General features: G+C 39.2%; 1 protein-coding gene across 1 annotated transcript; it reads right to left on the bottom strand.

Annotated features, from left to right (window-relative positions):
* Window positions 1-1,276: 1,276 nt before the first annotated feature.
* Window positions 1,277-11,696, bottom strand: LOC135082782 (waprin-Thr1). The gene is made up of 4 exons (XM_063977545.1): window positions 11,587-11,696; window positions 10,409-10,471; window positions 4,801-4,971; window positions 1,277-1,424 (listed from the first exon to the last, which is right to left on the bottom strand). Exons 1-4 carry the CDS (start codon window positions 11,588-11,590, stop codon window positions 1,324-1,326), a joined length of 339 nt encoding a protein of 112 aa, XP_063833615.1. The 5' UTR covers window positions 11,591-11,696; the 3' UTR covers window positions 1,277-1,323.
* Window positions 11,697-12,627: the final 931 nt, after the last annotated feature.

The following is a 12,627-nucleotide window of genomic DNA, read 5'->3' as shown; positions in this document are numbered from 1 at the left end:
ACAAAATAACTCCGATTGAATTGTAAACGCTGTTGTCTTGTTTCTATCTTTTCAGTTCATTTTCACGCAGTCGGGTTTTTTTTTTCAATAATAATTTATTATTTTCAGGTCAGACTGTATCTAAGCCAGTAATTAGACACTGTTTTTTAATGAAATTAAAGATGAGCTGTCACAATGGGAAAACCCTAACCCTTATCAATAGAACGTACAGGGAAAATGAGGAATGCTTGCTTTTAATTTCACGGCATTTCTTATTCATAATTTTATTTACCATACTTGAGCCAATAGGCGTCTGACATGGCTTTTAACTACACTGAGGATGTAATGTAGGTAACTAGCTACGTAAGTAATTGTAATGGAATTATTTATCTTTTCGGATAATTAAGCTGTGGGTCTAGACAAAGTGCACTTTAAAATCGCAAAACAAACGAAAGATGGTCGAAAAGCCCTTTTTTGTAGGAGTTTTGACGGATTCCTCATTCTATCAAAAAGTGTCACTTGTCTAGGGGGGCTGATCTATTTACTGTTTTTTTAGTCAGGAAATGCATTGAATTGCATAGTTACTCACTAGTCTGAGAGAGTGGGCTATGTGGGACTTTCCCTGCCAGATGGGCAGGGTCTTCATCTACCCACGAAAACTTGAACGGGCGTTCTCCAGTCCTTGGGACGGACTGCAAGTTCAGATTGCAATGTATGTCCTAGATAACCAAACTGAAATAATTTAGTGATTTGTCACTTGTATAAATATCTGAGACACATCACACTTTGCGATTCGTTGCTTTCAGCTTTGGCTAACATTTTTTATTTGTGACGTCCACTGCTGGACAAAGGCCTCCTCCAAGGATTTCCTTCAACCTCCTGCGACCTTTACCAGATAGTCGGTCCACCTAGTGAGGTGCTTGCCCACACTACGTCTTCCGACCCGTGGTCGCCACTCGAGAATTTTTCTGCCCCAGCGGCCATCAGTACTGAGAACTGTGCCCCGCCCTGCCACTTGATTTTATTATTGCGATTACACATTCATTATTATTTATTAAATACTTATCCATCACGCGCGAGCGATCCCTCACTGCGTTATAAAAAATATTTCATTTAATTTTGCTCTTGGCTGGTTTTTTATAAACGAATCACTTTAGGCTGGGTTGCACCATTTTACTTTGACTGTAACAAACGTCAAAAATCTGTCAAACTCCATACAAAAATCACCGGTTATCGTTATAGTTACGGTCAAACTTTGGTGGTGTAACTCAGCCTAAACCAATAAAACAAACGACTGTTACAATTACTTATACAATATATTTAATTATTAAAATAATCGGTCGTCTATGGGCGGCTGCACTTCATGCGCTTGGTGGCGGGGTCCATCTTGCACACCTCGAACGAGTTGCACTTTACGTTGTCGCAGTACGTTCCGCTACCACTCCCTGTAAGGACAGAAATTACATTTAAAAGGGCATTTCAAACTTTGAAAACATGAAAGATCGATTTGCCTCTGGTGGGAATCGAATCCAAGTCTACCTTTTGCTAGCTGGGCTACCATCGACCGTTGAGATACGAAAACGTTGGGTGAATCCACAAACTGTGAGTAAGTAACAGTTAAACTGCAAAAGATCAAACATAAAGTAGTATCAAGCTTTTAAACCAATGGTCAGTAACTCGATGTACTTATTTAATTTAGGTACCAATAACGTCATTTTTCAATCACATCAATTTTTTTTTGCAATATAACACCTGCTGTTGTGCCCAGGTCAGATTGATTGTGACAGTTTAACTTTCACCCGGAACAAACGTTGCAGCCGTTGTTACAGCACACCTGCTGTTTCTACAATAGGCCGCTTGTGAAAGACTACGTCTATTCACCGAACTTTTTGGAGCTCTCTCTCTGTACCCTGGATAGCTTGTGAGAGACTCTACTCAACTCACCATACTTGTTGGAGCACTTGGAGCCCCCGGACCCCCGTACAGCACGGGCTCGGTGCAAGACTTGGCGTTGCAGCCGTTGTTACCAGGGTGAAGAAACTTCCATACAACGGTCATCGAAGTGAAACTTGCTTCCAAACAGCGACATCGGTGAATAAATTCAAATACTTTTTAACTACCCTAAAACGCTCTAGATGTCGCTGCTCCTGTTTCCTTCATATTTTCATTTTTTTCTTAATTAAAATATATTTGAGAATATTGTTAATTACAATGTGAAAACTTTTTTTAAATGAAATTAATTTGTTTTAATTTAAAACTGAACATTGACATTTTTGTTATAATTTACATAATAGAGTAGTAGAAATTACTATTTAACATATGGCAACTTTGTTTTTCCTCCAAAATGGCCGGTGTTGTTTTTGTTAGGTTGAATTGAATGCATTATTTATTGTTTTCTTAGCCATCGTCTATGAGTTCTGTGGCCCTATTAAAGTATTGAAGAGTCGAGTCAAATTCAAGTTCATTCCTTCGTACCTGCTGCTGTTCTGGTTCATCGGAGTTTTGTTCGTTCCTTCGTGAATCGCGAAGAAACTTTCTGTTATGTTCACAAGTGATCTGAGTTTTCTCAATGTGCTGTGTTCTGTGTTTAGTGTTGAAAACTTTGCGAAAAGACGCTTTTGGTGTATAATATTATGTGTTCATAAATAAAGTAAAATTATTAAATTCAAAAGTTTTTGTTTACTTATTTGCATTTCCATGTGCAATGTAGAATTTTTCCAAATACATTGTTTTGAAAATACGTACACCATAAAGATAAATATTTTCAAAATAATGGATTTGAAAAAATTCTACATTGTACATCATAAAAACAATAATTCTTTGAAGGTTATGAGGGCCTATGTGTGCGTGAACTGTGTGTATGTGTGCGTGGACTTTATGTATGTATGTGTGCGTGTACTATGTATGTATGTGAGCGTTACGTACGTAGGTTATGTACAGGGAATTTAACACCAGGCTATCAATTAGTAGGCTCAAAAATTTGACAGAGAGGGTTCTCTATTTCCTATGTATTACTTTTCTCTATGGTTGTTACAACACTCTTGCTGTCTCTACAATAGGAAGCTTGTGAAAGACTGCATCTACTTAAAGAACTTGTTGGAGTCCTCTTTCCGTACCCTGGATAGCTTGTGAGAGACTCTGCTCTACTCGTTGGAGCCATCAGGGGGGTGCACCCCCCTTATGGTGCGGGCTCGGTGCAGGATTTGGCGTTGCAGCCGTTGTTGCACCGAATTGGCTGCTTGTGCACTAAGCAGTTGTGACTTTGATATTTTAACTTTCCTTGGTAACGAACTTCGCCTTTTCTGGTTAGATTTTTACTGGTGGTCAAGCTCTTGGCTGCACAGGAGCTGCAGCGGATAACGAATAGCCCCGTTTATGAGACACTAACTTATGTACCACACTTGTTGGAGCCCTCTCTCTGTACCGTACCCAGGACTTTGCTCTACTCACCATAAAGTGTTGGAGCACTTGGAGCCCCCGGACCCCCGTACAGCACGGGCTCGGTGCAGGACTTGGCGTTGCAGCCGTTGTTACAGCACACCTTGCCGTGGGTAAGTTCCTAAACTGAGCTGCAGTAGGTTGGCGCACGTTGCTGTCTTCTGTACTTACACTGGATAGCTTGTGAAAGTCTGCGACTACCTACTATACTTTTTGGAGCTTTGAAGCCTCCGGCGTCGCCTTGGCAGATACTCTGCTCAACTAACCATATTTGTTGCAGCCCCTGGAGCCGCCGGCGCCTCCGTAAGGCGCGGGCTCGGTGCAAGACTACAATAGGCAGCTTGTGAAAGACTACGTCTATTCACCGAACTTTTTGGAGCTCTCTCTCTGTACCCTGGATAGCTTGTGAGAGACTCTACTCAACTCACCATACTTGTTGGAGCACTTGGAGCCCCCGGACCCCCGTACAGCACGGGCTCGGTGCAGGACTTGGCGTTGCAGCCGTTGTTACAACACTCTTGCTGTCTCTACAATAGGCAGCTTGTGAAAGACTGCATCTACTTAAAGAACTTGTTGGAGCCCTCTTTCCGTACCCTGGATAGCTTGTGAGAGACTCTGCTCTACTCGTTGGAGCCATCAGGGGGGTGCGCCCCCCTTATGGTGCGGGCTCGGTGCAGGATTTGGCGTTGCAGCCGTTGTTGCACCGAATTGGCTGCTTGTGCACTAAGCAGTTGTGACTTTGATATTTTAACTTTCCTTCGTAACGAACTTCGCCTTTTCTGGTTAGATTTTTACTGGTGGTCAAGCTCTTGGCTGCACAGGAGCTGCAGCGGATAACGAATAGCCCCGTTTATGAGACACTAACTTATGTACCACACTTGTTGGAGCCCTCTCTCTGTACCGTACCCAGGACTTTGCTCTACTCACCATAAAGTGTTGGAGCACTTGGAGCCCCCGGACCCCCGTACAGCACGGGCTCGGTGCAGGACTTGGCGTTGCAGCCGTTGTTACAGCACACCTTGCCGTGGGTAAGTTCCTAAACTGAGCTGCAGTAGCTTGGCGCACGTTGCTGTCTTCTGTACTTACACTGGATAGCCTGTGAATGTTTGCGACTACCTACTATACTTTTTGGAGCCGCTGAAGCCTCCGGCGTCGCCTTGGAAGATACTCTGCTCAACTCACCATATTTGTTGGAGCCCCCGGAGCCGCCGGCGCCTCCGTACGGCGCCGGCTCCGTGCAGGACTTGGCGTTGCAGCCGTTATTACAGCACTCTTGCTGTCTCTACAATAGGCAGCTTGTGAAAGATTGCATCTACTTAAATAACTTGTTGGAGCCCTCTTTCTGTACACTGTGCAGCTTGTGAGGGACTCTGCTCTACTCACCATATTTGTTGGAGCCCCCGGAGCCGCCGGCGCCTCCGTAAGGCGCGGGCTCCGTGCAGGACTTGGCGTTGCAGCCGTTGTTACAGCACACCTTGCCGTGGGTGCACTCGTAGTCCTGCAGGCACTTCGGGCTGCAGCTGTACACTTTGGACGGTAGGGGGCAGTTGCCGGCTGGAACAGAGAGATCATAATTATAATCATCATCATCGTCATTGTCATTGTCATCATCATGATATCAGCCATAGGACGTCCACAGACTGGTGAACATAAGCCTCCCCCAATCATTTCCATAATGATCGGTTGGTAGCGGCCTGCATCCAGCGCCTTCCTGCTACCTTTATGAGGTCGTCGGTACACCTTGTGGGTGGACGTCCTACGCTGCGCTTTCAGGTATGTTGCTTTACGTAGAGAGAGATGATAGGGAACCTCCTCTACCAGCTAAATTAACTTATTTACTTTCTTAAATCGAAGCTGGAAAATGTGACATTTTCAAAAACATTTTTCTCTAACTCGATTTATTTATATCGTGACTAGCGGCCGCCCGCGACTTCGTACGCGTGGATCCCGTTTTACCCCCTTCCCGCTTTTCTGTTGAAATTTTTCCTGAATTTTCTTTGCTATAAACCTCAACGTATGCAAAACCGTGGAAATCGGTTCGTGCGTTCTGGAGTTATAGCGTCAGGGAGGAAAACCCGACTTATTTGTATATATGTAGTAGATTATGACCAATGTTGTTCTTTGCATCAGTTATCATCATCATTTCAGCTACAGGGCGTCCCCTTTTGAACAAGGCCCAATGTTCAGGAGTGGACGTCATCAGGCCACCAGTTAGGTAGGTAAAGTAAATTATTTTCAATATTTATTTAATGACACGCAATTAATAATAAAATTAATCAATAGGCCTAGTCATGGTAAATTGTGAAGGAAAATCTTGTTGTTTTGCAAGTTATTATCAATCCAGTATGTTAGAAGGAAAATGCGACATTCATTCACTTCATCTAATGAACACATTCATTAAAACGACTCTATCTCTACAAATACCTCCTAGTTTTAGTGCCTACTACTAAGTACTACCACAAGTACTGACAAATGAAGTGTCTCATTTATCTACAGTTCATTAAATAGCTCTGAAAGAATAGATAACCAGAGAGTCTGTAATTCTGGTACTTATTCAAGCGACGTTTGATATGCAATATCTTTTCAATTCCGATATTGAGTGAAATAAATTTTTAAAATGAATTCATTATGACACCAACATCATCCTAGCAGTCCTTGGTAATTTGTAACAGCTGATCGATCAATTTATGGAGAAGTGTTCTATGCAATCATCAGATTTAGCTGACCATGTAGTACAGTGAAGGAGGATTTATTGAAGAACCCTATGGTAGGTAGGTGTATGCTCGTCTTTTGTTTCATTTTGGGCTTTTGTCGATGTGACAATAGAGTCGACTCATTACAAGGAAAACCATGTGTAAAGGATGATGGGCACAAATGTATGGAAAGTGGTACCCGCTCCAATAGCCATAACCAATATACAGGGTGTTAGGTAAATGGGTATATGAGCCGACACTAGCCCATGTTAACATGGTCATATAAATGGTATGGTGAAGTCAGAAAATTGATATCTTCATTTTAATTATTTTAATTTTCATACAAATCGGAATTCATAAAATTAATTTTGTATGAAAATTTAAAAAATTAAAATTGAGATATCAAATTTCTGACTTCACCATACCATTTATATGACCATGTTAACATGGGCTAGTGTCGGCTCATATACCCATTTACCTAACACCCTGTATATTCGAAAAGGCCTTTAGATGTAGGAAAATGTCTGCTATGGGGCCAGTTCTAATTCACGTTTTGAAAGCAGTAATTCCACTAAGTATTAGAATGAAAGTATAACACAATCATCCATGTATACGAGTATGTATTATGACTACAATCTATTAATATAACTAAAATAAACATTGAAAAGAAAAGGATTATACCTACGATGAACTACCAAAGCTATTAGCCCTTTATTCGCTTTCATCATCATCATCATGATCATTTTAGCCATAGGACGTCCAGTTGAACATAGGCCTCCCCCAATGATTTCCACAATGGCCGGTTGGTGGCGACCTGCATCCAGCGCCTTCCCGCTACCTTTATGAGGCCGTCGGTCCATCTTGTGGGTGGACTTATTGGGTCTTGTGGGTTTATTCGCTTTAGCAACCCATAATAAAAACCCTTAAGAAGTAATAATACTTTAACCCCTTTGTTGATAAAAGTTACACCCTAGTTGAACTCTGGCTTAAATTGTCATTTGGTATGGAAATGTCATTTTAATCCAAGGTTCTTCCTAGGTGTAACCTTCCAAGGTTTATTAATAAGGGGGTAGTACTTCTTTAAATAAAAATATTTTTTTCACAATCATCCCCATCAATAATTATAGAGTTAAGAAAGGATGCTGGAGCAGTAAACCCTTCCTGCCTCGCATAACCTAAGTACCATACGATGGACACGTATGATATTTCTTCTTCTTCCTCGGTCCCTCACTGATGAGGATCGCGACCACAGATAGTGTTCCTCCACAGACTGCGGTCATAAGCTGTGTGGACTGCACGATGCAAACTCCCGCCCACCGTCTTCCTCACCGCGTCCGACTATCTCGTCGGTGCCCTGCCCCGAGCGCGTCCCCTTCATACTGTATGATACTTAGGTTACACAAAAAGTATCTCGGTCATTCTCACGATTAGGCGTTCTCAGCCTAATTACCATATCATTTTTGAAATTTGGCTTAATTGACTTAAACGCATTTAAATATGAAACACATGAAAAGTACGAATTTAACAATCGTTAAGGCGTCAAATTATTCCAAGCGGTTTTCGCGTAAATGAGACCCAAAAATTTTATGGTCACGGTAATTAGATAAGGCTAATACTTAATCTAACGGTAATTAGAAAAAATATGTAAAATAGCAAGAAAACAATATCTTGCATTGATAAATTTGTATATAAATATATAGCGTCATAAAAAACGCTGTAGGTACACTTAATAACCCTTTGAAAAAAGGAAAACACTAATTTCTATTATTTATTGTATCAAGATATTTTCAGTATACTGCAATAATCGAGGCTATAACAGGAACACTTAGTTTCGGCCAGAAGGGGCTACGTGTCACATTTTTTCATCAGAATCTTAATCATCATTTATTTGATTTCAATGTGGTACAAACGATTTAACGTACAGATAATGGATCAGGAGATCTCACAAATTTGATTTTTCGGATATGCATATATCGAAAAATTAATTAATGATTTAAGTGATTTTTCCTCTTTTTAATCTATCTGCGATCAGCCATCACCCAATATCAGATTAAATTGAATTTGTAATAATGACAGTTCCAGCTCAGCATATCCCATGAGTTGTCACCTCGATTCTTTTACAATAAGTTTTCAGATTGATGCTATTCGCTTTCTCCTGAGCCTAAATGCAGAATTCTTAGAATTTAGAAGGAATGCAGCAAATAGATTGCATGAAGGTCTAGTCTTTGGTTGTAAGCTTTACAGGATTTTCCACACCCTCTTTGACGTTTGGTATCACTTCAGTGGACTTTGTAAACCAAGGTGCACAGCTCAAGATTTTTAAAACTTTATTTTGAAAACGTTAAAGTATTTCTACATTTGCGAGGCTAAGTCGATGCCATGTCTACATGGGTTTTAAGATCCATTTGTATTAGTTTGTTCTCCAAGCTTCTTCAGCCCAGTACCCATTGCATATCACGAAGTTTTTTCTATGCATAACAAAGCAGGTACGATGCAGTTTAGGATGGTACAAAGTGCCTATACACTCTTGCCTTGAAAAGTCCCATTGTCTGTTGATTTGTTCTCTTTTGTTCTTAATGTGATCACCCCAGGTAAGTGTTACTGTTGGAAAATCTCATCTTCTTAGGGCAAAGGTTTTATGGATAGATGTTAATGGTATTATGTTAGAATTAATTAATGATTTAAGATGTTAATATCAATTATACTAATAGTAAAAATAAATATCTGGTAAGAGACATGTTTCATGCAGGAGTGACATCTCCTGGGCATCAGAAAGCCCCGATTTCACTCCAGGTAACTTCTTTTTGTGGAGTCACCTTAGGGGTTAAAATATACTCTTAAATCCAACAACCATGCAGCAACTGAAGCTGAACATTTGTCATGAAATCGAATCTATTTCGAGGTTACTCTAACGAAAGTTTTTTAAAATTTTGATTGTCAGATTGGAAGAAAAGTCCGTACAGTTGTTATGCGAAAGTCTTGGTATATTTCATATTTTATCATCATACTTATTCAATCGTGAGTGCAATTTGTAGGTAATAATTTCATACAACGGTGATTATAAATATACGGTAATTAGTACATGGAAATTATAAAACGATAGTTTTTCTTCAAAATCTCCAAAATCTTCAGCGTATGCAAATACTGTCTTACTACAACGTATGAAGCCCAAAGTACTGAATCTATTTAAATTAACAACGTGGATCTACCTTCAAAAACCGAGTATAAAAATAAGGACATGGTAAATAGAAAAATTGAAAACCAAAAATATGGTAATTATACTCTTACGCAATTCATCGACGGTACGCCAACGCAATAGACGTCTACTTGCTAACAGGTCTTAGAACTAACTAAGGGCTCGCGCCGCGCGCGTAAATGATGTGTCAAATATTATTATTTAGGCTTGTGTGCCCAAAAACAGAAAACGTCACGGGAATTAGGACTTTCGCTCGGACAAGCAGTTTTTTAATTCTAATTATTTACAGAATGGTTCTATTGAACAGATATTTTGCTATGCGTAAGACAATCTTTTGTACTCTTTAAAATGTTGAATGGAGTAAACCAAATCTATACGACATAAAAATTACAGCCAAGTTTTAACATTAAGTCGGTGTGCGGACGCGTAACGGTAATTAGAGAACAGAGGTTCATGAAATTAATTAAGTCACAAATACTTAAAATAGAGGCCTATGATTTAATGCACAACTGGATGGGGTTGTTAAGTAACATATAAAAATACTTGCATGTCTCTAATTTGTCATTTTTAACGATTTAACAGCCCGGACACGCAAAAAGTAGCTCATCTGAGAATGGCCGATCTGTATCTTCGAACGCAACCAGATCTGAGGCTGGTGGCCATAGTAAATGTTGTTTGGCTTGGTAGACCTTTCAAATGACACTATAAACATAACTATTGGAGCCGGGTACCATTCTGCAAAAAAGTATGTATATCTTCGTACACAACCAGATCTGAGGCTGGTGGTCATAGTAAAAGTTGTTCATATTGGTAAGACCTTTCAAACGATACTAGACACATATCTATTGGAGCCGGGTACCATTTTGCCCATTGTCCTTTGTCACACTCTATTAAATTTATTACTCGTATTGATCAGTGTCTTGTGATATATTCATGCGTACATTCACGTACTTAAGTATGAAAGAAAATTACAAAATAGGTACCAACCGAATTGAGAACCTCCTCCTTTTCTTGAAATCGGTTAAAAACGAATAGCCTTTGTCGCAATTTAATCCGTTTCTTGAGAATGAAAGTTTAAAAAAACAAGAAAATAAATACATACCAGCCTCACAGCTTGAAATCATCAACACCACGGCAGCGATGGACAAAATGATAGTGAACGAACCTGAAAAAATTAAGAAGGGCACTAAGTTAAAAGTTATGTAAAAGTAAATTTATGTACAATTTAATGCTGTTGAAACATTGTTAAACAAATAAAATAAAATAAATAAAATTGAAAAGTTTGTAAAATGAAAAACCGATTTTTCCAAATTAAATTAAGATACCTACGAATAGGGTTGCCAGGTCCAAAAACACAAAAGCCGGACTCTGTGCTTCATTTGGCCGGACATTTTACCCTAAAAGCCGGACATGCGACGGGGGGGGGGGGGGGGGTGCATAGTGAGCTCACGAGTGAGTACCTACTATTATCATCGGTTGCCTAATGTCCTGGTGCGTGCATGCCTTATTCTGTGGCTCGACTTTCGCCTGGCGCGGCAGCGAAATAAAAAGCCTAACAAAAGCCGGACAGGCCGGACATCGGTTATTTTGGCCGGACACGCAATCAAAAAGCCTAACTATGTCCGGCTTTATCCGGACGCCTGGCAACCCTACCTACGAATGTGAAACAATAACCGATATTATGTAACAGCATTGTAGTTAAATACCTAGTATTAATACGAGTTTTGCATCGCGATAATTTTGCCTTGACCTCGGATTTGCCATCAGAGATTGCAAAGTTTATGTTCTGATATTGATGTAAATACATTAATCATAACTTGTTGGAATAGCCTTGACATTAAATCTACTTAAATTATTTTTTGATAAATATCTTTCACAGACGGACGTTCTAAAGTGCTTTTAACTAAGTAACTTACTGAAAATTAAAACGTCTTAAAATAAGTTTTTAAGACTAATTATGTTTTTAATTTTTATATTGTTACGGAGAGTCGAAGAATCAATCAACTGTAGATAATAACTAATATGTAGGTAGATCATCTTTGTTAAGTAGGTATACCTAAACCACAAAAGTAATCAGTCCATGAGTGTAGGTAAATAACAGGTTAAATCAACACAATTAAGACGGTTTCGTCAGATTTTTCTGTTAACTTAATTTTCAAATATTTTATTCACTGAGTTTCCTCGCCAATTTTTCTTGAGCACAAAAAAATAAACATTATGTATAATTTAAAACATTTGTCAAAGTCCAGTACAAAAGATAAACATAAACAAATAACTTACCCATTTTATTCAAGAGACGTGATTATCAACCTTTCGATGCGAGTGCTAGCCTGGGACTGGTTCTTCGAACACAAATTACTTTAAGATTGATGCAAGCGACGTGGGATAATTCAATAAGGTGGGTTTGTACCTACCTACTCAAGGGGCCATCACGTTGGAGCGTTACGTTAACTACATGAGAAACGAAACGAAAGGGGAAAGTCATGTGATTGATGAATTTACCTAAGTCTAGACCTTAAGCTCTACTTAGGACATAGTTTGAGGCTTTAATTATTTCTTAGGAAAAAGTTGTTAGTTACTTTGTGCGCTCTACATACACTAAGTAAGTCTAATCTAATCCTAAATATGATGTTAATTATTATTACAATAACATCATGTAAAAGTAAAGGTAAGTATATTATCAAGCTTTAGTCAATTTTATGATGAAACCATGAGATATCTCTACATAAAATACATTTAAAATTAAAGAATGCTTCCTATAGAATTCGACTATAGAAAATGTAGAGTAGAAACGAAAAGTGAAATAGCGAAGTCTTTAGAACAAATAGCCAGAACGACTAGGCTTAATCTGGTTTCTTAAAAGCTAGAGCTTCTTATTCTTACCTAGTACATCCGTTCGCTTTAAGTTTGCCGCTGGCGATATGACGTCACTCGAAGGAAGCGTCTATAACTTTAACAAACTAGGTATATTTAAAATATTTTTTATTTATTATTATTGATAAAAATTGTGTATTTGCGTAAAATAAGACAAATTAATTGCGTTCAATCAATTTAATCGCGATTGGAAGAGGGGACGCGCATTCCACGGACCGGCAAACTTAGCGCGAACGGGTAGTATTAATTTCTCTCAAACGTCTAACTACTTAACTTAACTTAACTTAACTTTTAGCGAGTTTTTCGACATAAAGGATACGTTTTATCCTACATACAAGAAGAATGGATGATTGTTGAGCACCTCTGCATACTTAAGCGCGTCAAATTTTAATATTTACTAGCGTGCTTTACTTACCTACCTACTCTATTTAACTAAACATTAATGAA

The sequence above is a fragment of the Ostrinia nubilalis genome, chromosome 22 (assembly GCF_963855985.1).
Source record: "Ostrinia nubilalis chromosome 22, ilOstNubi1.1, whole genome shotgun sequence".
Classification (NCBI taxonomy): Eukaryota; Metazoa; Arthropoda; class Insecta; order Lepidoptera; family Crambidae; genus Ostrinia; species Ostrinia nubilalis.
The sequence above is the reverse complement of the archived record's forward strand: the minus strand, read 5'-3'. Positions and strand labels throughout refer to the sequence as shown.